The sequence below is a fragment of the Chroicocephalus ridibundus genome, chromosome 4 (assembly GCF_963924245.1).
Source record: "Chroicocephalus ridibundus chromosome 4, bChrRid1.1, whole genome shotgun sequence".
Lineage (NCBI taxonomy): Eukaryota > Metazoa > Chordata > Aves > Charadriiformes > Laridae > Chroicocephalus > Chroicocephalus ridibundus.
The window spans coordinates 72621217-72645690 of NC_086287.1; the positions used below are offsets into that span (position 1 = coordinate 72621217).

The following is a 24474-nucleotide window of genomic DNA, read 5'->3' on the forward strand; positions in this document are numbered from 1 at the left end:
CCCCGCCCCGCCCGTCCCCTCCCCTCCCGTCCCGTCCCGTCCCGTCCCCCCCGGGCCGGCGGTGACTCAGCGGGGCGGGACCGCCGCGGGTCCCACCGAACCGGCCCCTCGGAGCCCCTCCGGTATCGCTGCGGGGGGCGAGGACCCACCAACCCTCGGTCACGGCACCTGCCCGGCTCCGCCCAGCCCGGCTCGGCTCGGCTCGGGTTGGGAGCACTGGGCTGCGTCGCACCGGCACCGGCACCGGGCTGGGGGAGCTGGGCTGGGGGGCAGCGGGGGGTGCCCCCACCCGCCTCCCTTCAGCTCCGCGCTGGCGGGCAGCCAGAGGACAGAAGGAGCTGGGAGGCCGGCGGGCTGCACGCCTGGCTGCCAAGGGGATTAAAAAAAAAAAAAAAAAACACACCAAAAAAAACAACAATTAATGGGAAAGCAGCCGGGACGGAGCGTCCCTGTGAACCCTGTCCCGCTCCCCGCAGGAAACGAGGGAGGCGAGAAGCAGGGCAAGGAGCCCAGGCCCCCAGCCGCGGGGAGGTGGGGAAGGGGCGGGGGGGGGGGGGGCCGTCCCTCATGGCACATCGCTGGAGGAGGTGGGCTGGGATGTGGGGGGCAGAGCCTGGATGCGACCCACCGGCTCCCACCACCCATTCCAAGGCCGGAGGTGAGCTGGGATGCGGGGGCCAGAGCCTGGATGCGACCCCCCGGCTCCCACCACCCATTCCAAGGCCGGAGGTGAGCTGGGATGCGGGGGCCAGAGCCTGGATGCGACCCCCCCCGGCTCCCACCACCCATCCCAAGGCTGGAGGTGGGCACTGGGGGACCTCGGGACCCCGCGGCGGCGGTGGGAGCTGAGGCTGGAAGCATCGCGGCAGTGATGGGCGCTGCAGGAGTGGACAAAGCGGCTGCCAAATGGTGCCTGCATCCAGCCATGACAGCCCTTTGTGCGCCCTGAAAAGCAGCCAGGCCGGAGAAATCCGGTGCTGCTGGGAGCCAGAGGGAGGAGGGAGGGCAGGGAGAGCTCCGGGAAGTGCCCTGGGTAAATAGTTGCTTTTGCAGATATTTTCAATGGCTTGAATGAGACTTTTCTTTCTGCTGGGGGAAGGGTGGAAACAACCTCTTGCTCCGGCAGGGAAGGCGATGGAGATAAAAGGCGGCCACGGCACCGGAGGAGCCATGGCTGTGCTGGGACCCCCAGAGCAGGGGACAACCCCCACGCTCACATCGCCCCCCAGCTTGGTTTCATTTCCAGCTCCAAGCCCCGCTCCCGTGGGAAGAGGCGCCCATGGGAAGAGGCTCCCATGGGAAGCAGCTCACGCGGCCGGACCGTGGCTAACGTAGCCGCCTTTGAAGCCCAACCATCCCCATGCCGCAGGGAGCGGGGCCGGCTCCGAAACACACGCTGATGGCAGCCGGAGCCATGGGAGCATCACGGTGAGCCAAGCCTCCTGCTGCGGGTCATCCTGACCGGCTCCTTCGGGAAACACTGTAAATCCACCTCCCCTGAATAACCCTGCTAAACCCAGCGGCGGCTCCCGCAGGATCCAGCCCTCCTGGAGCAGGGGTTCAGGTGCCGACCCCGTGTCCCAGCGAGGAAAGGACATTTTAGGCCATCTTTTTGCTGCCGTGGATGGAACAAAGAGCCTTTTGTCTGCACTTGACGTTATCAGGAGTTATTTTTAGGTCGACGTCTGCACTTGTTGATGTTATCGGGATTATCTGTAACTCGGCAGGCCGTGCTGCTGTCTTCAAAGACGCTGCCTGAGCACGGCGAGGGAGGAAATCCTTGTGCTGTCCCTTGCAAGGGACATTTGCCCTTGGGACCAGGCCAGTGGCCCTCACTCGGCCGGAAAATGATTTATTGCTCAACCTGGGGAGTTCCTAAAGCCTTAAAAGTTCCTGAAAACCCTAAAAGTTTCTCAAAGCTGTAAAAGTTCCTATCAACTTTCAAAGCTCCTCAAAACCCTAAAAGATTCTCCAAACTCCAAAAGCTCCCAAGACCTCTAAAAGCCCTAAAAGATCATAAACCCCCTGAAAGTTCCTAAATACAACTAAAAGTTCCTGAAGCCCTTAAAGATCCTAAAAACACTTAAAGGTTCTAAAAGCCCTAATAGGTCTTAAAAACCCTAAAAGCTCTAAAAGATACTAAAAGCCATAAAGCTCCTAAAGCCCTAAAAGATCCTAAAAACCCTAAAAGATCCTAAAACCCCTTAAATTTCCTAAAAGCTCCTAAAAACCCTAAAAGCCGTTAAAGCTCCTAAGAACCCCAAAGGCTCTAAAAGCCCTAAAAGATCCTAAAAAAACCCCTAAAAGCTCTTAAAAGCTCTAAAAGCCCTAAAAGATATTAAAACCCCTTAAAGTTCCTAAAAGCTCCTAAGCCCCCTAAAATCCCTAAAAGATCCTAAAAACCCTTAAAGTTCCTAAAAGATCTTAAAGCTCTAAAAGTTACAAAATACCCTAAAATCTCCTGAAGCCCTAAGGGCTCCTAAAAGCCCTAAAAGATCCTAAAAAGCTTGAAATTCCTAGAAGCCCTAACATTTCCTAAAAGCTCTAATACTTCCTAAAAAACCTTGAAGTTCCTAAAAGTGCTAAAAGCTCCTAAAGCCCTAAAAGCACCTTAAAGCTCCTAAAGCCCCAGAAGATCCCAGAAGACCTAAAAGATAGTAAAAACCCTAAAAGATCCCAAAAGCCCCAAAAGATACTAAAACCCCTTAAAGTTCCTAAAAGCCACTAAGGCCCTAAAAATTCCTAGAAACCCTAAAGTTCCTAAAAGCCCTAATACTTTGCAAAAAAAAACCTTAAAGTTTCTTAAAGCCCTAAAAGCTCCTAAAGCCCTAAAAGGTCCTAAAAGCTCCTTAAAGCTCCTAAAGCCCAAAAGATCCCAAAAGCCCTAAAAGATACTAAAACCCCTTAAAGTTCCTAAAAGGCCTTAAAGCTCTTAAAGCCCTAAAAGATCCTAAAAAGCCTAAAAGTTCCTAAAAGCTCCTAAAATCCCTTACAGTTCCTAAAAGCTCCTAAAGCCTTAAAAGTTCCTAGAAACCCTAAAGGATCCCAAAAGCCCTAAAAGTTCCTAAAAACCCTGAAGGACCCTAAAACTTCTAAAAGCCCTAAAAGTTCCTAAGACCCCTTGAAGTTCCTAAAAGTTCCTAAAAACCCTAAAGGATCCTAAAACTCCTACCAGTTCTTAAGAACCCTTGGGGTTTCTAAAAGGCCTAAAAGCTCCAAAAGAACCCTAAAACTTCTGAAAACCCTAAAAAGAAAAAAAAGCCCTAAAAAAAGTCCTTAAGGAGGTGCCGGTGCTGGCGGCGGGCACGCCGGAGCATGCCGGGGGAGAGCGGTGGCATGGCCATGGGACGGGCAGGCTCGGGCCCGTCCTGCCCCGGCTGCTGCCAGCCCCGGCGCGGCAAGTACAGGCAGAGGTGTCCCAGCGCCGGCTGAGGCTGAGCCGGCGGGCGCCGTCCTCGCTGCCGAGTCCCGGCTCAGGGTGCCAAGACCCGCCCCCCCCCCCCCCCAAAGCCCCTTGGTGCTCCCAGGGGAGCTGCAACCGCCAGCAGGGCTCGGGTGGGGTGCGGAGGAGGGTGAGGCTGAGGATGATGAAGCTGGTGGGGACGGGATGCCCCGAGGTCCCCCATCCCAATCCGGTGAGCGATGCCGAGGCAGCCTTGGGAAGCTTGGAGGACGCCGATCCCAGGGGAGCCCGAGGAAGCGCTCCGCAGCTTTGAGAGGCTGGGGGTGCTCCCGCTCCCCCGTCGCCGCCACTTCCCCCCCTCAGCCTTGCTCCCGAAACGATATCCAAAGGGGAGGTGGGTTCCCCCCCCGGCAACACGCCGGGGTTTCTCCGGCCGGCAGCAACGACGACAGCGACTCATCAGATGCCAGGGCTGTAAAACCCAACCGCAGAGAGAGCGATAAACCCAACTTCGAGAGCGATAAACCCGACTTCATTGTTGAGGCTCAGCTAACGAACCCGCCGTGATGGCAGGGAAGTCTAGGGGGAAATTGGCTCTGGGGCCGGGGCGGGGGGGGATTTGCACAAGGTGAGGATGATCCCGCGGGATGCAGGAACCGGGCTCACCTGCTTTCCGGCAGCCCAGTCTCAAGATGGTGGATCTCAAAATAGAGCGGAGGTCTGCCCCCCTCCATCCCCCATTCCCAAATGGATTTTCCATTTGGGAAATCTCTTCCCCGGCTGCTTGTTTCCCCGCAATTGGGAGAATTTGCAATATTTCCAGACCTTTGCCCCTCGGGCTTGGGCTGGCAGCAGAGCATGAAGGCACGGTGGTGACGCCAAACCGCCTTTCCTGGGGAAAAAAAGGACGGCACAACCCCCCCCAACCCCCGCCCCCGCGTCCGGCAGCTCGGCACCGGCCTCCTGCCCGATAAGGCGCAGGGAAAGGCGAACAGGATTCTTTCTCCTTGGGGAGGTTGGATGGGCTGGCTCCCCCTTCTCCTGCCCACAGTGCCCGGGGCTGGGGGGCACCGGGGGTGGTGGGAGGTGGGAGCCCACCCTGCGCTCCCAGGGGACCTCGCGGGGCTTTTTGACCCTGCTGCTGTTGTGGCGAGGTGGGAAAAATGCCTTTTCTGCCCCAATTCCCCAACGATGGGCTCAGCTCCCCAGGGACCACCCTGTCCCACTCATCCCCAACGGTGGGCTCAGCTCCCCAGGGACTGCCATCTCCCACTGGTCCCCAACAACAGGTTCAGCTCCTCGGGGACCACCGTGTCCCACTGGTCCCCAACAACGGGCTCAGTTCCCAGAGACCACCGTGCCCTGCTGGTGCTGTGTTCCCGCTGCCGGGAGGCAACCACCAAGCGATTGTTTTCCAAGCACCACCACATACCGGAACAAGGTTTATTCCTGCGCCGGAGTTGATGCATACACAGGCACCGGCAGCCAGCATGACTCACACTGCGAGCCCCCGAAATCTTGAGGCGGGGAGGAAGGAGCATGGAAAGTACGTCCTGAGAGCAGCCGGGAGTACGGAGCCAGCGCAGCTGGGATGTGACTCTCCCATGGCGGGGCTCACGGGGGGCAAGCCGGGCGCTTGGCACCTCACCAAACCCCCGGGCTTCTTATTTCAATAGCCAAAGTCAGCCGCCGGAGCGGTGAGCCATGCACAGCTCATCGTCACGCGGTGGGAACGCGCCCGCAAAATGGGGGTCCGGTGGGGCCCAGCGGGCTGGCAGGCGGCGGGGCACGGCCCTGGCAGGACGGGCTTTTGTCCTGGGGAGAGATGGAAACTCCGCGGCGCTGGCTGCCCTTTGTGCACGTAACAAAGAACAAGAGCCAAGCGGCTTCCTTTGCTGCCCAGAACCGGGCCCCGGGAAGCCGCCAGGAATGGAAATGCCACTCGGCGGAGCGGCACAGAGACGCAGAGACGGGCAGCGCGTCACCCCACCAGTCTGCCTGTTGATGCCCGGTCCCCTGCCACCAGACCAGAAACGGGCAGCGCCGGCAAATGGCACCTCGCCGGCACACCCCGCGAGCTGCAAGCATGGAGATGGTGGGCACCCCGCTCTGCCCCCCCTCCAGGAGGATTCACGGTCATGCCGGCATCACCGGTGCTGCTCTGTATCCCAGCGGGCAGGATGGGATGCCCGGCTCCAAAATCTCGGGCACCAGGAAAGGCGAAACCGTGGGTGTACGGGGACGCAGCGAGGGCTCAGGGCTGACTCGCCACCTCCGACCGACGGTTTTAGTCCCTGCAATTTGGCCTCGCTATTTATTTTCCCACAGACTGGGCGGCTCAAACCCCGATAAACCGCTTGGTCGTGCTGAGGAGCTCTGCTCAGGGTCTGCCTTCCTGAGCTGGAGCGGGAGGAAAGCCAAATTATCGGTTCACGTACTCACTTCCCACCCTCTCCTCCACTCCAGCATGTCCGCCCGATGCCAAGCCGAAGCCCTGCTTGCCTGTTTGCCTGCCGACCCGGGGCTGCAGGTGGCCTCCATCTCCATCTTTGGGAAGAGCGGGAGGGCTTTCGGTGGGGTGCTGTCGCGGGTGAAAACCTGGGGTAAGGGGGAGCTTGGGGGTGCCGCAGCTTTCAGCCACGCTCACCAGACCATGGCCGTGCCGGCACCAAATGGGCTGGGGGGGGATGGGACGTAGCCAGGGAGACCCTGCTTCTGCCTGTGCCACATGCAATGCTCTGGTGGCAGCTCCCCGAGGGGGCTCGGATGTCCCCTCCTGGCTATCAGGCGGCTCCTCCACACCGGTAACCAGCACCGGTAACCAGCACTGCTAAACAGCACCGCCATCCAGCCCTACCACTGTGCACACTGTGCACAGTCCAGAGCTGGGACCATCTTCGAAATCCTCATGCCATCTAGTGGGACCGTCACTAACGACACGGTGGAGGGTGGCTGCTGGCTCTGCCCGCTGTGGGGCCGGGGGTGACGGGGCAGCTGTGGGACCCCGGGGCAGAGCCGCGCCGCTCCTCCGGCAGTGGGGGAGACCTGCGTCAGCAATTAAAAGGTGCTTTTAATGAGAAGTGACCACCTTCAGCAAAATAAGTCAGTGTCGGTTACTAATGGAGGGGCAGCCCAAATTCTTCCTTTCGAAGAAACCCGTGGTGTCTGTAGCGCCGGCTGTCTCTCCCCGGGGGGCCGCCACCACGCCACGTCCGCAGGGAGCAACTCCTGAGCTCCCCTCGCAGCCCCTCACCCCGGCATCGGGGCGCGTTATCTGGAGGTGTTGCTGCCAGAGCCCGGCTTGCTCCGGCGGTGCACGATGACGTACCAGAGGCAGACAAAGAGACCTGTGGGTGGGTGGCGACACGGTCACTGCCGTGGGTACACCAAGCTGCTGCGAGGAGCGGGAAAATGACGAGGACCCCGCTGCTCAGGGGGTCCAACCCCCAGCACCCCCCCCCCCCACCGACCTTGCAGGGAGTTGAGGATGGTGAAGAGGTAGATCTGGGGGACGAGGAAGACGCCAAACCTGAAGAAGGCCAAGCCCCAGGTGGTGCCCAGCAGGCAGGTGAGCCCCAGCACTGTCGCCCAGTCCTTCCACGCCTGCCCCTTCTGCTGCCTGATCCTCCGCAGTATCACCGCCACCCTCCCCAGCACCAGCGTGTTGAAGAGCAGGATGAGGCCAGCATAGCAGAGGGTGGCGTAATGGGCCGGCGAGCTGGTGAGCCAGCACCTGGTGGAGGAGGACTCTCCTGGGGACAAGGGCCAGCACCCCGAGAAGGGTGCCCCCACGTGCAGCAAGATGAAGGTGGGCACCCAGCAAGAGCTGGGCTCACCAAAAAGTGTCCCCTGGCAGAGCTACGGCTGGGCCCCTGCTGGCCCCAGCCCTGGGTCAGCCCCATGTGCTCGGGCTGGCCAGGCTGCATGGGGTGCACAGTGCGCTTGGGGTGCCCAGGGTGCACACTGTGCCCGAGGTCCATGCCGTGCCCAGGGTGCCCAGGGTGCACACTGTTCCTTGGGACCATGCCGTGCCCAAGGTCCATGGGGTGCCTGGAGTGTGTGATGTGCGAGGGGTGCCCGGGGTCCACAAGGTGCCCAGGGTCCATGGGGTGCCCGATGTGCCCAGGGTGCCCAGGGAGCTGGCAGCCCCCTTCACTCACATAGTCGTGTTCCTGTAGTCCCCAGAGGTGCTGATGGTGTGGTACCCATACGTATCTCTCTTGAAGACAAAAACAGCCGCCACGGCCAGCACGGGCAGACCTGTGGGCACAGGGGGAGGCTGTGTGGGGCCATGCCGGGGCAGCCATGCCGTGGGCAGGCAAGGCCAGGTAGGTGCCCACTCACCCCAAGCGAAGAGGGAGAGCTTGAGGAGGTAGCGCTGGATGTAGATGTTGTAGACCTTGACGAGGAGGAGGAGAAGGTGGAAGGCCTCAGCGGCCATCCACGCCAGGGCGCAGAGAAGGCTGGCATGCAGCAGGGCAGCCACGGCCTGGCAGAGCCCCTCGGCGCCGGCAGCCAGCGGCGCGCTCAGCAGGAAGCTGCAGTTGAGCAGGAGCAGCGCGGCCAGGAGGTGCATGTGGATCCTGGTCGTGTTGTCCCTCAGCCACTGCCTGCAAGAGGGGGAGGGCAGGGCGTGCCGGTGGGTGCCCGCCGGATGGCATGGCACCGCAGGGCACAGTGTGGCACACATGGCATGGTTGAAGCATGGCATGGCACGGCAGGGAATGGCATGGTACAGCCCAGCAAGGCATGCATGGCATGGAATGACATGGCATGGCACGGCACGGCACAGTGTTGTATGCATGGCATGGCATGGCATGGCATGGCATGGCACAGCACAGTGTTGTATGCGTGGCACAGCATGGCAGGGTATGGCATAGCATGGCATGGCACAGTACAGCATGGCAGGGCAGGGCAGGGCATGGCACAGCATGAGGCATGCATGGCACGGCATGGCATAGCCCAACGTGTCAGGCATGGCGTGGCACAGCATGGCACGACACGGCAGGGCAGGGCACAGCATGAGGCATGCATGACATGGCAGGGCATGGCACGGCATGAGGCATGCATGGCATGGCATGGCAGGGCAGGGCAGGGCATTGCACAGCACGGCATAGCCCAACGTGGCTCACATGGCACCGCATGGCACGGCATGGCATAGCCCAACATGTCAGGCATGGCACGCGTGGCACAGCCACCACAACGGCTCTACCTGGAGAAACAGCAGAGCAGGAGGGTGCAGAGGGTGGCGGTGGCCGAGAGGGAGCAGCCAACAGTGGTGATGTGGGTGAGCGATGCCAGCTGGGCTGGGGTCAGGGCACCCACCGGGAGCTGCCAGGGAGGGAGGGGGTCAGCTGGGGCAGCGCCCACGGCAGCACCCACTCCCTGGAAAGGTCACGGGGGACGGAGGGGGTTGCAAAACCACCCCCTGGCCATGGCCTCCTGCAGAACACCCCCCATACACCCCATAACCCTCCCCACACCCTGTACCCCCCCACAGAACCTGTGCCCCCACACCCACCTCCACCCCCACCTCCAGGGAGGAGGAAGGAGAAAAGAAGAAGATGGATGGAAGGAAGGAAGGAAGGAAGGAAGGAAGGAAGGAAGGAAGGAAGGAAGGAAGGAAGGAAGGAAGGAAGGAAGGGAGGGAGAGAGGGAGGAAGGAAGGAAGGAAGGGAGGAAGGGAGGAAGGGAGGAAGGGAGGGAGGAAGGAAGGGAGGGAGGGAGGAAGGAAGGAAGGAAGGAAGGAAGGAAGGAAGGAAGGAAGGAAGGAAGGAAGGAAGGAAGGAAGGAAGGAAGGGAGGAAGGAGAAATAACAATGGAGGATGGAGAAAGATGGAAGGAGGGAAGAGGGAAGCGGGAAAGAGGGAAATAGGGAAGGAGAAAGGAGGAAGAGGGAACGAGGAAAAGGCAAGGGAGGAACAAGGGAAGGAGGAAGAGGGGAGGAGGAAGAAGGAATGAAGAAAGGAGGAGGAAGGAGGAAGCAGAAAAGAGGGAAGGAGGAAGGAGCATGGCGGTAGGAGAAAGAAGGAAGGAAAAATAGGGAAGGAGGAAGGGGGAAGGAGGGATGTGGACCAGCAGAACGGCGAAGTAGGTGAGATGGTTGCAGCGGCAGATAACGGTGCCCTCCCCGTGTGTGGTCTCGCAGCCCTCCCTGCTCCAGCTGCCAGTGCTGCCCATGCCTGCCGGAGAGCCGCCGTTGGAGGAGGCACAGTGGCCAGGGGTTGGGGACATCAAGGGGACATGGAGCCCTGCCAGGGCTGCCCAGATGGGCGATGCCTTCGGGGTGGCACTGAGCTGGCATTGCCCCCTTCCTGGCCGTGGCCACACTTACCAGCTCCAGGCTCCCAGAAGACGCAGGTGGCATTGGAGGCATCCTGGTGGAAAGGGGACAGAGGGGGACAGCTGGGGACCTTTGCTGCTCCCCGGGGACCCCAGGAACCTTCTGGTCCCAAAGCAAAGAAAGGACACTTTCTCTTTCCCCAACTGCAGGGGAAACGCTGGTGCTGGGCCTCCCCCGGCTCGTGCCGACAGCGGACCCCTGCTCACCAGCACTGTGTCGTGCCAGAACTGGATCTTCACAGGGCGGCTGAGCCCGGCCACGCGCCCGCTCCGCAGGAAGGCTCCCACCACATCATTGTTCAGCACGGAGCTGTTGCGGGCGTCCTGCAAGAGTCAGGGGAGCCTGCAGGGAAAGTCCCGGCTCCCCGGGGACATCTCACCCGCCCCGACCATCTCAGCGGCGGGGGCGTGATGGGGTGGGCATGCTGCTGGCCAAGGATACTAGAGGGGTCCGGGTGGGGACCTGCGGCTCACCTGGAAGATGCAGGGGCTGTGGATGTAGATGCAGACGAGCTCCTGCTCTACTCCCTGTGCCTGGTTGCCCTTCACAAGCTCCACCGGGAAGTTCATGGCGTGCCTGAACCTCCTGACACCGCCCGGCTTCTCATCCTGCGCCGGGGAGAGAAGGGTTCAGCCACTGTTTTAGGCTGGCTCTGGTGGGGTCAAGGTGCTGCCCCCTGCCCCCAGCACAGCCACCCCAGTTACCAGCATGGCCCTGTGTCATCCCCCAGGCCCTGTGGCAGCTCCACCTCTGCCGCGGTGCCTGCGGATGCACAGATAGGGCAGGCGCTGCCATCTGGATGCCGGACCCCTCCCAGCCCATAACAAACACATGGTGGGCTGTGGAGGGAGAGGTGGGGGATCCGTCAACCATGGGTGGGCATGCCTGTCCTGCCGGCTCCGCTGTGGAGCATTGCGCGTTGCAGATGCAGATGTGGAGCAAACAGCACCACACCAGGACGTTTCCCAGTGGGATTTCACACCTCGGTGGGCTCCCTGCGATGGTCTCTGCTCCCAGATCCTGAGCGGAGGGTCCCAGCTGGCAGGCAGGCACCCCTGCCTGCAAAACCTGCCTTGTCCTGAAGGAAGAGACCTCAGGACGGAGCAGTCGGACCTTCCCCGTCAGGGCAGCCCCACGGCTGGGGGAAGTGCCTTGGTACTGCTGCACAACCCCCTTGCACCGGGACAAGGAAGTCGCCCCATGTGCTCCCCACCACAGTTTCCCTCTCCCTTCCTACTGCGGGGAGGTGGGGGCCAAGGCTTCCCTTTTCATAAATCAGAAGAGCTTCAGGATGGAAATCCTGGCTTTTGGCTGCAGAAACTCCTCCCCCCCATCCCCCCCAGCTTTAGAAGCTCCCAGATTTATCCCAGTAACAGCGCTGGGGACCTGCAGCCCTGGCTGCCTGTGGCACCCCGGCAGAACCGCATCTCAGGAGGCTTCGCTGGCATAAGGCATCCTTGGAGGATGATGGAAACCCCATGTGGGCAAGCGTCAGCCACCGCAGCATCCCTCCAGCACCTCCCAGCAGGGATGGAGGGACCGAGGGGGCCAGCGGGTACAGGAATTCCCTGGGAATAGCCTCAGCAGCGCAGGGGCACCAACCATGCCGCTGCTGAGGTTTAACCCTCTGAATTGCTCTGTTCTGAACTTGAACACATAGGTCTCAATCATCCTGCCCGTGAAGTTGTGTTTCTTCCAGGGGGTCGGGTTCGTCTCCAGCTGATTTAACCTGCACGGGGAAGGTGTTCAGGGAAGGGTGCCACAGGATCTGGCCCCTGCGGGTCTGGGGAGATGGGGGGGGGGGGGGTCCGTGGGACAGCGGGGCGGGAGGCAGCGCTCACCTCTCCCTGGCGTGGTGGGCGCTGCCGCAGCCCTGCTGCAGCAACTCCTCCAGGATGCCCATGTGTCCCTCCGTCTTCTCCTGCTCTGGCGGGGCTGTTTGGGCAGCTGAGCCTCGGCATACGGCACCCTGCCCCACTCCCCATCCCGCCCCAGTTCCAGGACCCCTGAATGGCCCCAGAAGTGCCCAGCCCAAAGCTGGGATGGGAGATAGCCTTACCTTGACCCCGCAGTATGCAGGTGGCGAGGCAGAGGATGAAGGCGATGAGCAGCGGGGTGGGCATCACCGTGGTCCTCTCCTGCAAAAGGCACCCAGGACCCGGGCAGCTCCCGGAGCCCCCATCCATGTCCCCCGAGACCTTGGCCCTTTCCCACACACTGGCTGCAGGACAAAGATGGGGTCCCGGCAGCTTCCCCCCACCCCCAGCCGCCAAGCCCCACCGAAGCCATTGTAGTGGCAAAGCCCCAGCCTGGAAGAACCGAGTGGCTGCACCAGCGGCGGATGTGAGCGTGGGGTGAGGAGGAAGGTGTTTCCCGCAGCAACCAGGGTGCAGGGTGCCCTACGCATCCAGTTTTTTATCATTAAGGTTGTAAAACCACAGGGGCTTCTGCCTTCGCCCTGTCCCAACCGGGACTCACATCTCGCTGCCGTCTCAGCCTGTGGTTGCAAGTCCCCGGAAAGCAGCTTGCCAGCCCAAAGGGTGGCCGACACGCTCTACCACGGTGTCGGGGCTTGCTGGCGGTGAACCAGCGTCGAGCTGGGGAGGAGGAAGTGTCCCCGGTGCGGGGCAGGGGGAAGGTGGCTGGCAGCAAGATTTGCACCCATTGCGACGCCGCAGCTGGTGTTGCGTGCAGCAACGCCCGCTGCAGTAACGCCGACGCGCCGAAAGCAGCCGGGGAGAGAGGCTGCGAGGCCAGCAGTGCCAGGGCGCGACCCTGATGCACAAACAGTTTTACTGTGAACGCAGCAATGGGACTGAGGCTTCGAGGCGCTGAGGCTGGCGATGGCAAGCGCAGCCTGAGCCTTCCGGGGCAGGAGCAGCAGCGCCCTGGGCAGCTGCCTGCACAGGCTGCCCCCTGACCCCCAGCGAAGGACAGCCCCCATGTCCCCATTACAATGTTTTGCAATAAATAATCCTTTTACTTCTTGGATCACCTGATGCAGGTCCTTGCCCCGACCTCCCTTGCCTCCCAGCACAGCCCAGCAACGCCGAAGGCCATCCCTGCCGTCACCGAGCCAGAGAGGGCATCGTTCCCTTGCTGCACCCTCACAATATGGCAGGGTGCAGGTGTCGCTTCGAGTGGGTTTTGCCTTCGTGGGAAGCAGCTCAGCACCCCAGCAAGCCCCCGGCATCACGCTGGCCCTCAGCATCCTACCCCTTGCCCTGGTGAAGCCCCTACCTTGGCCATGGGGCAGCTCCCAGCATAGGCAGCACCTCGATGGGGGCGGCTGTTCCGGCTCTGCCTGTGCAGCCGTTGAGGCAACAGAAAAGGAAGTGTTCATATGCAGATTAGCCGATCAAATCGAGAGAGCTGTTAAATTTCCTTTTGCTTACTTTTTTTTACAGCTTGGTGAGGGGCCGGCGCAGGGGGAGCATCCCCGTCACCGCCAAACCCAAAGGACATGGAGGCCGATGCTCACCAGGGCAGCCAGCTGCCATTCAGCGCGGACCAAAGACAGCCTGCTCCCTGGGCATGGCTGAGACAATTAACCTTCTGCCTCTAATGAGCTTCTTCCCTCTACTGGCTCACCAGCAATTCATGCTCTCCCATGCTGAGAAGCCACCAGCACTCCGGTGGTGCCACCAGCGCCGGAGCCAGGCTCCAAACAGAGCATTGACATGGCGCAGCTTGAAAAGTGTTGGAAGTCAAGCCAGCAGGGCAGAAGGCCGGCATGGCTGAGCAGGGATCTGCTGGTAGGACTCAGGCGGAAAAGGAAAGCGTAGGGACATCAGGAGCAAGGACAGGCGGCATGGGAGGACTGTGGAGATGCTCTTCACCACTGTAGGGAGAAAATTCGTGCAGGCAAAGCTCCATTAGCATCCAAGCTGGCCAGTACTGTGAAGGACAACAAAAAGGGCTTTTTTTTAAATATGTTAACAGCAAAAGTAAGTTTGGAGATAACGTTAGTCTGTTGCTTGATGAAGCTGGTCACTTCACAAATAGGGACATGGGCAAAGCAGAGCTGTTTAATGCCACCTTCTCCTCCTTCTTTGACACCAGTGATGGGCCCTGGGACGCCTGGAGCCCTGTGTTGGAAGACCGTGACTGGGGGGATGACAAACTCCCAGTCAAGCCTGGACTTTTTTCAAGACCTGCCGCTCCAGCTGGCTGCGCAGAAGGCTACGAGGCCCGATGGTATTCATCGCAGGACACTGGAAGGGCTGGCCGATGTCACCACAGGACCTCTCTCCACTGTTTTTCAACCCTCTCGGGTTGAGGTCCCAGTTGACTGGAAGCTGGCAGATGTCCCCCTTTTCAAGAAGGGTAAGAAGGAAGGCCCTGGTAATTACAGGCCTGTCAGTCTCACTTCTGTGCCTGGTATAAAATTCTGGGGAAGGTTATTCTGGGAGTTACTGAAAAACACTTGAGAGGCAATGCAGTCATTGGTCACAGCCAGCATGGGTTTGCGGGGGAAAGTCCTGCTTAACCAACGTAATTTCCTTTCACGACAAGGTGACCCATCTAGTTGGCCAAGAGAAGCCGGTAGATGGGGTGTTTTGGGATTTTAGCAAAGCTTTTGATACCGTCTCTCACAGTATCCTTCTGGATAAACTGTCCAGCACCCCGCTGGACAAGTTCATCACAGGTTGGGTGAGCAATTGGCTGACAGGTTGGTCTCGAAGAATCGTAGTAAGTGGGGTGACATCAGGCTGGCAGCCAGTCAGCAGTGGGGTTCCCCAGGGCTCAATTAATGTTTTTATAAATGATCTGGACGTGGGAGTTGAATGTACATTAAGTAAATTTGCTGACGATAGTAAACTAGGAGGAGAGGTGGAGTCCCTCGAGGGTAGAGAGGCCTTGCAGAGAGATCTGGATAAGTCTATCCGGAGAAGTGGGCACTCACCAACCGTTTGACATATATCAAGAGCAAGTGCCGGATTCTCCCCCTGGGAGGGGGTTATCCTGGTTACATGCAAACTGGGGGACGAGAGGCTGGAGAGCAGCCCCGTGGAAAGAGATCTGGGGGATTGAGTTGGTGGCAAGTTAAATAGAAGTCAACAGTGTGCCCTGACAGCCCAAAGGGCCAACCGTGTCCTGGGGCGCGTCAAGCAGAGCATCGCGAGGCGGTTGAGGGAAGTGATATTGGGTGCCTCAATAGAAGGACATCAAACTATTGGAGCGTGGCCAGACGAGGACAACCAAGATGGTGAGGGACCTCCAGGGCAAGACTTACAAGGAGCAGCTGAGGTCACTTGGTTTGTTCAGCTTGGAGAAGAGAAGGCTGAGGGGTGACCTCATTGCTGCCAGGTGACCTCATCGCTGACACGTGACCTCATCGCTCAGGGGTGACCTCATCATTGAGGGGTGACCTCATCGCAGTCCACACCTTCCCCCAGCTCTGAGGGGGCAGTGGAGGGGAGGTGCTGATCTTCCCTCTCTGGTGACCAGCAACAGGACATGCGGAAATGGAATGAAGCTGCGTTGGGGGAAGTTCGGGTCGGACATCAGGAAAAGGTTCTTTCCCGAGAGGGTGGTCGGTCCCTGGAACCGGCTCCCCAGGGAAGCGGTCATGGCACCAACCCCGTCAGAGTTCAAGGAGTGCCTGGACAATGCTGTTAGTCTCGTGGTTTAGTTTTGGGTCGTCCCACAAGGAGCAGGGAATTGGACCTGATGATCCTTATGGGTCCCTTCCAACTGGAGATATTCTGTGATTCCATGATGCTACAGTTCGATGCTACTGCAGGGATGGTGCCGGCATCCTCTGTGCCACCCCCAGCCACAATGGCACAGCTCCCCAGCGATGCCAGCCAGCCCAGCCAAAGGAAAAAAGTTTGTTTATTTTTTTGTTCCCCCAAAATGGTTAGCTTTGCCCCAAAAGGCTTCACCTAGTGCTCCAGGGCCTGATGGATCCAGCTGCAGGGATGTAGCCATGTGCAGAGATGTGGGGGGAGCAGAGACGACTCAGCCACACCGGTGACCACCACGGGACAACAATGCTGCCCTGTGCTTGCCCAGCGCCCGCAGCCACTCATGCAATGAGTCTCCAGGTCTCAGCTCACAGCACAGGGCAACCATCTGCCTCCGGCTGACCCACCTCGAAGCTGGGAGCCTTTCGGGCACAGCCAGGCACCACAGGCCAGGTCGGAAACCCAGAGCTGGAGGAGAAGGGTGCCAAGAGGATGGTCCATGGACCAAAGAGATGGGCCGCTGTCCATGTCCTTAGGTGATGTGTCCCCCTGGGCCAAGGAGGTTTGAATTTTGCAAGGGCAAAACCCACAGATCCCAGGATGCTGCAGCGCATCCCTGAACCTGCCAGTGACACTAAGATGCTCATGTCCAAGCAAGCACTAAAGACACAGTTGGAAAAAACTTTCCTGGCTTTCAAAGCCTGGTTTAGTACTGGGAGCGGGTTAAAAATCCAACCCGGCAGCACGCACCAGCAGCTCTGGCCAAACCGCCTGCAAAATCACTTTACCGGCTGCAAGTGGAGCTGCCGGTTCGGGCTTCCCCAGCACAAAATGCAGGGATAGGGGCGTAGGAAAGCAGAGCATTGCCCGCCTCCAGCTTTTTGGGGTTGTTTCCAGTGGAAAAATACTGGGCTTGGAAAGAACATGCACAGGCATTTACAGTTTTGCTTTAATTTGATTTATTTTTCCCTGCTTTGCTTGATGCTGGGGGAGAAAAGGGTGTTGGCATCCCATGGCATCATTTCTACATCCCGTGGGAAACAAATCCTCTGGGCCACTTGTATTTCCCAAGTTTTTAGCTGCAGAGCATCCAGCAAAGGGAAGAATATTGGGGGGAAATGGTGGTTTGGGGCTTTGCTGCTTGGTTGGGAGCAGGACGGAGCCAGCCCCGGGATGCGCAGGGATACAGGGACAGTGCTTGCGTGGCCATTCGGGACCCACTCACCCATGGGGACCCTTGGGTGGGGATGTCACCCCTCCCAAGCCCCAGCCTTCAACTCACAGATTTGGAGCGGAGCGATGCCAATCCTTGCAGGAGCAGCCGGAGCCACAGGGAAGAAGGGTCAGGCCTGCCCTCGGCAGCTGAACGCGGGCCCCCGGCACTGCAGACACAGCAGCTACAGGGAAGGCACTGAGGGGCTGGAGCATGTCCAGAGAGGGGCAACGGAGCTGGTGAGGGGTCTGGAGCACAAGTCTCATGAGGAGCGGCTGAGAGAGCTGGGGGTGTTCAGCCTGGAGAAAAGGAGGCTGAGGGGAGACCTTCTCGCTCTCTGCAACTCCCTGAAAGGAGGGTGCAGCCAGGGGGGGTCGGTCTCTTCTCCCAGGGAACAGGCGATGGGACAAGAGGAAACGGCCTCAAGTTGCGCCAGGGGAGGTTTAGGATGGAGATTAGGAAAAACCCGCGTGCAAAGCCCCCACGAGCCTGCAATCCCACGCGTGCAAGCACCGCACACACCGCCCCCCCCCCCCCGTTCTCTCTCCCACCCGCCACGGACGCCCCCACGGGGGCAGGACCCGCACCCGCGGCCGCGGGGCTGGGCGGTGGCGGCGGGACCGTCCCCCCCCCACCCCCCCCGGGCGCGGGCGGGGGGCGGGAGCGGCGGGGGGAGGAGGAGGGGGAGGAGGAGGAGACTCGGCCGGCAGCGCCCCGGCCCGCGCGGGCTGCTCGTACCGCCGCCGCGCCGACACCGGTGAGGGAGCGGGGAGGGCCGGGACGGCGGGCGGGAGGCGGCACCGGCGCGACGGGAAACTTGCGGGAAACTTTAGCGAGGGGTTGGGGGGGGGGGGGGCGGCGGCGGCGGCGGCGGGCCGGGCCGTACAGCGGTACCGGGCCGAGCCGGGCCGAGCCGGGCCGAGCCGGGCCGAGCCGAGGCGGGCGGTACCGGCCGGACCGAGCCGGGGCGGGCGCGGAGGAATGCGGCGGCTCCCGCTGGCCGGGGCGCGTCACCGCCGGCGGCGGAGTGGCAGCGCTTGCGGCCAATGGGGAGGCGCGGGGGGCGGGCGGTTCCGCCCCCCCGCCGGGAGCTCGGACGGTGCGCGGGGTAACCGCGGGGCGGGGGGGGGGCGCCGGTGATCCACGCGCGCTCCCCGTGGGCGCTGCAGGGGGGGCGCGCGCTCCCGTGGGCGCTGCGCGGCAGCCGGGCATCAGCCAGGGCCGGGGCCTGGGTTTCTTGCCCGGGGCAGCAGCCCACGCAAGCAGTGGGGGGAGCACAGGCCAGGGCTCCCTTCTGAGTTTTACCCAAACTTCCACCATTTCAGCAAATATCATCAGAGAAATCACTCCCCACCACCACCACCATCCCCCGCGCAGAGCACATAATTGCTATCAGCAATCCCGCGGCTCCCGGCACCGGCTCTCACAGCCTGGCTGGATTTGGCCGCGGGTCCCGGCTGCACCGTCCCGAGAACCTGCCGGGGGAGGCTGCGGGCTGGCCGCGGCCGGACTCTGTACTTATCCCATTAGGGCGCGCAGCAGCCTCCCATTAAGGTTTCCTGGGGCGGTTTATCCGCCTGGCCCAGCTGGGATGTGGGGTCCGTGCTGGGACGTAGGCAGCCGGCACCAGCCCTTTGTTGCAGCCTCACCGGAGAGCACGTCCAGCTGCCTCGGCACGCATCCTGCTGCCGTGGCCGGTCCAGCCTTCCGCAGTGGCCGGTCCAGCCTTCCGGAGCAGTTCCTGCCTCAATGGTGCCAGATCCAGGCTTTAACCCTCGCTGGAGCTGTCGGGGTGCAGCCAGATCCTCCGCGCCACAGCACTGTGGATGGTCTTGGAGGCCTGCAGATGATGTCATCTGTATGACCTCATGTGGATGACGTCATCTGGATGACATGTAGACGTTGCTTCCAGTGTGCTGGCAAGGGGTGCCCTGGGCCAGGCTGGTGCTGGCTGCAGTGCCAAACGGGGACAAGGTGCTGGTGGCTGGGCAGTGGGTCGCGGTCTTTGCTGGTGACCTCACTGGGGTCTTCCCTGGAGGCCCTGCTGGGGCCATCAGCAGGGACCTCACAGGGCTCCTCAGTGGGGACCCTGCGGGGGCCATCGCCAGGGACTTCGCTGGGATCCTCGGTGGGGACCCTGACAGGGACCTCGCTGGGGACCTGGCTGGGGCCATCACTTGGCTCCTTGCTGGGGTCGTCACTGGGGACTTTGCTGGGGTCATCATTAGGGACACGACCAGGGTCCATTCTGGGACCTCATCGCTCAGTGTGCTGCCCCCAAAACCAGGAGCTGTGCCCCCTCTTCCCTCCAGCCGCCTCCCGCAGCCCCCGGGACCCCCTGACCGCTCCTCTCTGCCGCAGGTCCCTGACGGTGATGGCCATGCCCTAGGGGAGACCCGTCATGAGCCAAAGCGGGGCCTCGCGCCTGGCCGGCTCCCCCCCGCTGCCGGGGGGCTCGCTGTTGGCCCTCCTGGCCCCTGAGCCCTCCCCGTCACCCCCGAGCGGGACGCCTTCGCCCGGCCCCCCACCGGCATTGCTGGAAGGGGACTGGGAAGGGCGGGAGGAGCTGCGGCTGCGGGAGCTGGAGGAGGCGCGGGCGCGGGCGGCGCAGATGGAGAAGACGATGCGATGGTGGTCGGACTGCACGGCCAACTGGCGGGAGAAATGGAGCAAGGTGCGGGCTGAGCGCAACCGGGCCCGCGAGGAGGTGCGGCAGCTGCGGCATCGCCTGGAGGCCCTCACCAAGGAGCTGGCTGGCCTGCGCCGCGACCGGCCCGAGGAGCGCCCGCCACCCGCGCGCCCGCCCCAACGCCTCCACGGCCGGCCCGGCACCGGCAGCCCGCCCAACGCCGATGGGGACAAGGGAGAAGCTGACCCCGAGCGGGAGGAGCCTGTGCGGGATGTGGGGGGTGAGGCACCCCAAAAAGCTAAGGTGAGGGTGAAGGGGGGGGTGTCCGGGGTGAGGAGGCCTGCTGGTGGGCTGCGGGGTGGGCAGCAGGGGGGGCAGACCCTTCTTGGAGCTGCATGGGGGGGCCAGACCCTTCAGAGCCGCGTTGGGGCAGGGGGTTTGGACCCTTCTTGGAGTTACATTTTGGGCTCAGACCCCTCTTGGAGCGGTGTGATGGGGAGTCAGACCCTCCTTCAGGAAGACGGTGGGTTTGGACCCCTCTGAGGGGCAGTGTCACAGGGTCAGACCCCTCTTGGAGCAATGTTGGGGGGGGTCAGACTGTTCTTGGAGGAACATTTTGGGCTTAGACCCCCCCCCCTCAGAGCAGGGTGATGGGGTCAGACTCCTCTCAGAGCATCGTCGTGGGCTCAGACCCCTCTCAGGGCAGCATGGTGGGGGGCAGCCCCCTCTGAGAGCCGTGTGATGGGGCCAGACAGACCCCTTGGAGCAGCCTTGGGGGTCAGACCCCTCTCGGAGCACCGTGTTGGGGTCCAGGACCCCCAGAGCCCTGTGCAGCAAGGTCACCTCAGCACTGGCTCTGGTCCTTTTCTTGGGCCTTTCCCTTGGGAGGCATTAGACAAAAGTCAGTGCGCTGGTGCTGGGGACAGTGGCTGCGGCAGTGCCGGTGGCATCTCCCAGCGATGGCTCGAATACCAGGGTGTCCACGCGGGCTTCTGGCAGAGGTCTGTGCTAAAGGGAGGAGGAGGAGGAGGAAGAGGAAGGAGGATACAGCAGAGCCACCCCAGGGATGCTTCCAGCTCCTCCAGCCATTACCTCTCTGCTGCCATCACGACGCAGAAGTCACCGTTCAGGATGACACGCTGTGCCAGTTCAGTCCGCCCGACGGCATGGCCACCAAGTGGCAAATATGAGCCTCATCTGAGCATCTCCTGCAGGCTCCCGCTTGGTCCCCCGGAGGTGTCCCGTCCCCAGAAAACCCCTTGCAGCTCATTTACTGTGTGCTCGTGGAGCCCAGTAGAAGATTGCCCACGTTGCAGTCGTGACCAGGTCGCTGTAGTAAATCCGTATTATCTCATCCCAAATTTCCAGTGAGGCAGGGAGCTGGCAGCAGAGCCCAGTGGTGCATGGAAGCTCCCCTGGGAAGATGGGACCCTTTCCATCAGCCTTAGGGGGTCCCTGGGGACCGGAGGGTGGGATGTTCTTGGTTATGGGGTGAAGGCTGGGTAGTGGGTGGGAAGCCAGGGCTGTCCCCTCACCCATGAGTGATTCCCTGTCCCCTGCGCCGGGCCCACCCACGGCGCCGCAGGAGCTGGAGCTGATGGAAAACATCTTGACGAGCAAGCAGGACGAGAGCTGGGAGCAGCGGGGCCCCCGGGCCTCCTTCACCCGCCAGGAACGGAGCCGCCTGCTCTGGGAGGACGTCAGCGTCATGGAGGAGGATGCCACCAAAGTCACCGCCCTGAAGCTGAGGCTGGATGAGTCCCAAAAAGTGCTGCTCAAGGAGCGGGAGTGAGTGCTCGGGGTGTCATCCTCGCGGGGTGCCAGCCCAGCCCAGCCCCAGTCCTTGCCAGGATGGGACGTCCCCATGGGGTCCTGCCGGCTGTCACCAGCGTTGCTTCTCCCCAGGGACAAGCTGGCGCTCAGCAAGAGCATCGAGAAGCTGGAGGGCGAGCTCAGCCAGTGGAAGATCAAGTATGAGGAGCTCAACAAGAACAAGCAGGAGGTGATGAAGCAGGTGAGCGAGGTGTCTGGGGACCAGGGGTGAGCCGGGGGGTGATCCTTCCCCTGGCGGGTGGACATGGTGACCCACAGACACCCCCGCAACTCCAGGGTGCTCATTAAGGGTCTTAATTAGTGATATTAAGCCAGTTGGTCTGTCCACAAAGGTTGGGCGTGGGCAGGGCTCAGGTGATGCAGGGTGGCTGCTCGCTGACCTCCTTGGGTGCTGTGTGTCCCCCCTGCAGCTCAACATCCTGAAGGAGATCCACCAGGACGAGCTGGGGCGCATCTCCGAGGACCTGGAGGACGAGCTGGGCGCTCGCTCCAGTATGGACAAGAAGCTGGCCGAGCTGCGTGCGGAGGTGAGGCCGAGCCCCAGTGCAGGGGGCAAAGGGAGTGGTGAAGGGGGGTCCCCACTGCCCCCCTGGCCACCTCATGTCCCCATCCCAGATGGAGCGGCTGCAGGCGGAGAATGCAGCCGAGTGGGGCCGGCGGGAGCGGCTGGAGACGGAGAAGCTCAACCTGGAGCGGGAGAACAAGAAGCTGCGGGCGCAGATCGAGGACCTGGAGGAAGTGTTGGCTCGTAAGCGGCGGCAGACGGCCAGCGCCCTGGACACCGACCTCAAAACCATCCAGGCTGAGCTCTTTGAGAAGAACAAGGTGCCATGGGGGTGGTTCTGTCCCCTGCCACCCCCTCCATGGGTGACCCTGTCACTTCGGCGATGGCTCAGCTTCCCCCAGGACCTCCTCTAGCCCAAACTCTGCCACCACCCTTCATCTAGGGGATGGTGGTGACCCTGTTCTTGCTCCATCAGCTCCTCCGTCATGGGGTAGGGTGGTGGGAGAGGTCCCTGGGGAGGGCGAAGGGGACACGCGGCAGTCGGGGTGGCTCTCACCCACTCATCCCCCCACCCTGTGCCCACCGCAGGAGCTGGCTGACCTGAAGCACATCCATGCCAAGCTGAAGAAGCAGTACCAGGAGAAGATGGCCGAGCTGGCCCATGCCAACCGCCGTGTGGAGCAGCACGAGGGTGAGGTGAAGAAGCTGCGCCTGAGGGTGGAGGAGCTGAAGAAGGAGCTGGCCCAAGCCGAGGACGAGGTGGGGAAGCTTGTGCTGGTGGAGAGGGTCGGGGTGGGCGGCTCTGTTCCCTCTGCAGCTGCCAACAGCCCCATCCCATCCCATCCTGCAGCTGGATGAGGCCCACAACCAGACACGGAAGCTGCAGCGGTCGCTGGACGAGCAGACGGAGCAGAGCGAGAGCTTCCAGGTGCAGCTGGAGCATCTGCAGTCCCGGTGAGTGAAGGACATGGGGGGACCACAGTGGGGACCAGCAAGGACCCGAGGGTGGGATGACGTTCTCCTTGCCACCGTCCCTCAACCAGCACCTCCATGGTTGAACCCTGGGCTAAGCGTGGCCAAAGTGCCTCCGACATCCTTGGAGGGTGCGCAGCCATCCTCGGGGCAGCCTTCGCCCCGCTGCAAGGTGGGTGGCATTCACCTCCCAGTTAACCCAGCACAAGGCTGCCCACAGACCAGTACAGCCCAGTTTCACCCAGGGCCAGGGCAGGTTCTGAGAGTCCCACGGTTCGGGGAGGCTGGAGGCGGGTTTTATTGCCCTTAAAAACTTTCCTTGGCCTCGCTTCGCCTCTCCAGCCGTAAAGAGCTGAAATGGCCATGAGAGATCGATGCCGCATCTCCGGGAGGCGCTGGGGGGGTTGTTTTTATAATCTTCCTTTATTTTATTGGGACATATTCATTAAATCATGGAGGAATAATGGAGGCTTCGTCTTCCCCCCACCCCTGCCTCCAGCCTCCCCGTGTGCTCGTCCTTAAATAATTCATTCTTTCCAGTAAAACACCGCAAACTGGTCAGATCCAACCGGATCCTGGGTTTTTTGATTTCAAATTTGCTTCATAATTTTTCATGGAGGGATTTTAACGTGAGGAGCTAAAACCACCACAGGCTCCTGGGAATGGGGACTCTTGTCCGTGCACTCAGCGGGGTCCGAGACACCCACTGTGGCGGTGTCTGACCCCGGAAGGTTTCAGCCGGTGCCTCACTTGTGCCCAGTGTCACCTGGGGCTCCCCGGCCCCCGCCAGCGGGTCAGCACCAGGCTGGGGGGCCTGATCCTGCACCCAAGAGCTTAGTGGGAGCCACAGAAATGGGGTCGCGCCGGGGTACAGCCGTGTTGTAGGGGTGCGGGGCGACGAGCTCGGCTTTGGCATCCCCCCAGGGCTGCACCCTGCCGCCCCCCACCCCAACAGCTCTCCCTCGGCAGGCTGCGGCGGCAGCAGAGCACCCCGCTTTTCGGCAAGATGCGCAGCACCCGCTTTGGCCCCGATGACACTGGGGACGTCACCAGTGACCCCGACGAGGACGAGGACCTGCAGATCCAGGTGCCCTAGAGCCCAGGGCCAGGTGCCACCACCGCAGGGACATCCCATGGTGGTCCTCTGCCCACAAGTGCCTGTCACCGTGGTGCCTGGCTGTGCAGTGACCCATGTATTGATGAGCAAACGGAGTCACAGAGCAGCAGGAAGGAATTTGCCCGGGGATGCTCCAAGCCCGCTGCCTCTCGGACAGTATCCGATGCCTCTTGGCCACCAGCATCTCCTGGGACACAGATGTGGTCACCAAAGCACCATGACCTGAGCAGCCCAGGAGGAGGAAGCACAGGATGGAGAGGGGCACCAAGCCCTGCCGCCAGCCACGCTCTCCTGCCCACTTTTTATATATATATATTATATATATGTATGTATTTGTATATGATTTTTTTTATTATAAATACAGAGCCCAGAGGGGCCCAGGCTCTGGCGATGGCTTGAGCTGCTGCTCTGTCCCCACGCGGGAGCAAGGATGAAGGGGACAAGGTGGGGACCAGCATGAGGTAGACACAGCCTTTCTCTGCAAGCTGGGCGCAGGGCTGGATGTGTGGCTGCTGGCGGCACCCCGCTGCCACGGCTGCCCCCCACGCCTGGGGACCAGCCCGGCTCCTGGGCAAAGGTGTCCCCAGGCCTGCGAAGCGAGAAGCCAGGGGGTGCTGGGCGGCTGGTGATGCCCGTGGCTGTTGAGGTGGCTGCGTCTGCGGGGCTGCGGCACGCAGGCAGAGGTGCAGGATGCTCATCCTGGGGAAGTGCAGAGGTGCTCACGTGGGTGCAGAGGTGCTCACCCATGGGTGCAGGGTGCTAATCCTGG

The 24474-nt window shown here is 61.5% G+C and overlaps 2 protein-coding genes across 3 annotated transcripts; one reads left to right on the forward strand and one right to left on the reverse strand.

Annotated features, from left to right (window-relative positions):
- Positions 1 to 4932: 4932 nt before the first annotated feature.
- Positions 4933 to 13065, reverse strand: ADGRG5 (adhesion G protein-coupled receptor G5). 2 transcript variants are annotated; one of them, XM_063332507.1, is made up of 13 exons: positions 12987 to 13065; positions 11806 to 11884; positions 11588 to 11681; positions 11349 to 11475; positions 10220 to 10354; positions 9953 to 10069; positions 9738 to 9780; positions 9479 to 9585; positions 8616 to 8734; positions 7748 to 8013; positions 7564 to 7663; positions 6933 to 7136; positions 4933 to 6750 (listed from the first exon to the last, which is right to left on the reverse strand). In XM_063332507.1, the coding sequence occupies exons 1-13, from the start codon at positions 12993 to 12995 to the stop codon at positions 6507 to 6509; spliced, it is 1644 nt and encodes a 547-aa protein (XP_063188577.1). In that variant the 5' UTR covers positions 12996 to 13065; the 3' UTR covers positions 4933 to 6506. The 2 variants fall into 2 exon arrangements, with proteins under 2 accessions (XP_063188577.1, XP_063188578.1); XM_063332508.1 differs by having other exon boundaries at positions 6536 to 6750; positions 6874 to 7136.
- A 4244-nt stretch (positions 13066 to 17309) lies between these two features.
- On the forward strand, positions 17310 to 24377 carry CCDC102A (coiled-coil domain containing 102A). Its single transcript, XM_063334173.1, has 9 exons — positions 17310 to 17406; positions 19011 to 19581; positions 20864 to 21066; positions 21184 to 21292; positions 21522 to 21638; positions 21727 to 21936; positions 22205 to 22375; positions 22467 to 22570; positions 23558 to 24377. Exons 2-9 carry the CDS (start codon positions 19051 to 19053, stop codon positions 23682 to 23684), a joined length of 1572 nt encoding a protein of 523 aa, XP_063190243.1. The 5' UTR covers positions 17310 to 17406; positions 19011 to 19050; the 3' UTR covers positions 23685 to 24377.
- Positions 24378 to 24474: the final 97 nt, after the last annotated feature.

Bases quoted from the DNA above. Each gene is read 5' to 3' on its own strand.
- ADGRG5 (XM_063332507.1), bottom strand. The intron at 9,781-9,952 runs GTGAGCAGGGGT...CCTTTCCACCAG, and splicing joins TCTGGCACGACACAGTGCTG to GATGCCTCCAATGCCACCTG. The intron at 8,735-9,478 runs GTCCACATCCCT...CCTCCCTGGCAG, and splicing joins CCTACTTCGCCGTTCTGCTG to CTCCCGGTGGGTGCCCTGAC.
- CCDC102A (XM_063334173.1), top strand. From the start codon at position 19,051: ATGAGCCAAAGCGGGGCCTCGCGCCTGGCCGGCTCCCCCCCGCTGCCG. The intron at 21,293-21,521 runs GTGAGCGAGGTG...TCCCCCCTGCAG, and splicing joins AGCAGGAGGTGATGAAGCAG to CTCAACATCCTGAAGGAGAT. The intron at 22,376-22,466 runs GTGGGGAAGCTT...CCCATCCTGCAG, and splicing joins TGGCCCAAGCCGAGGACGAG to CTGGATGAGGCCCACAACCA.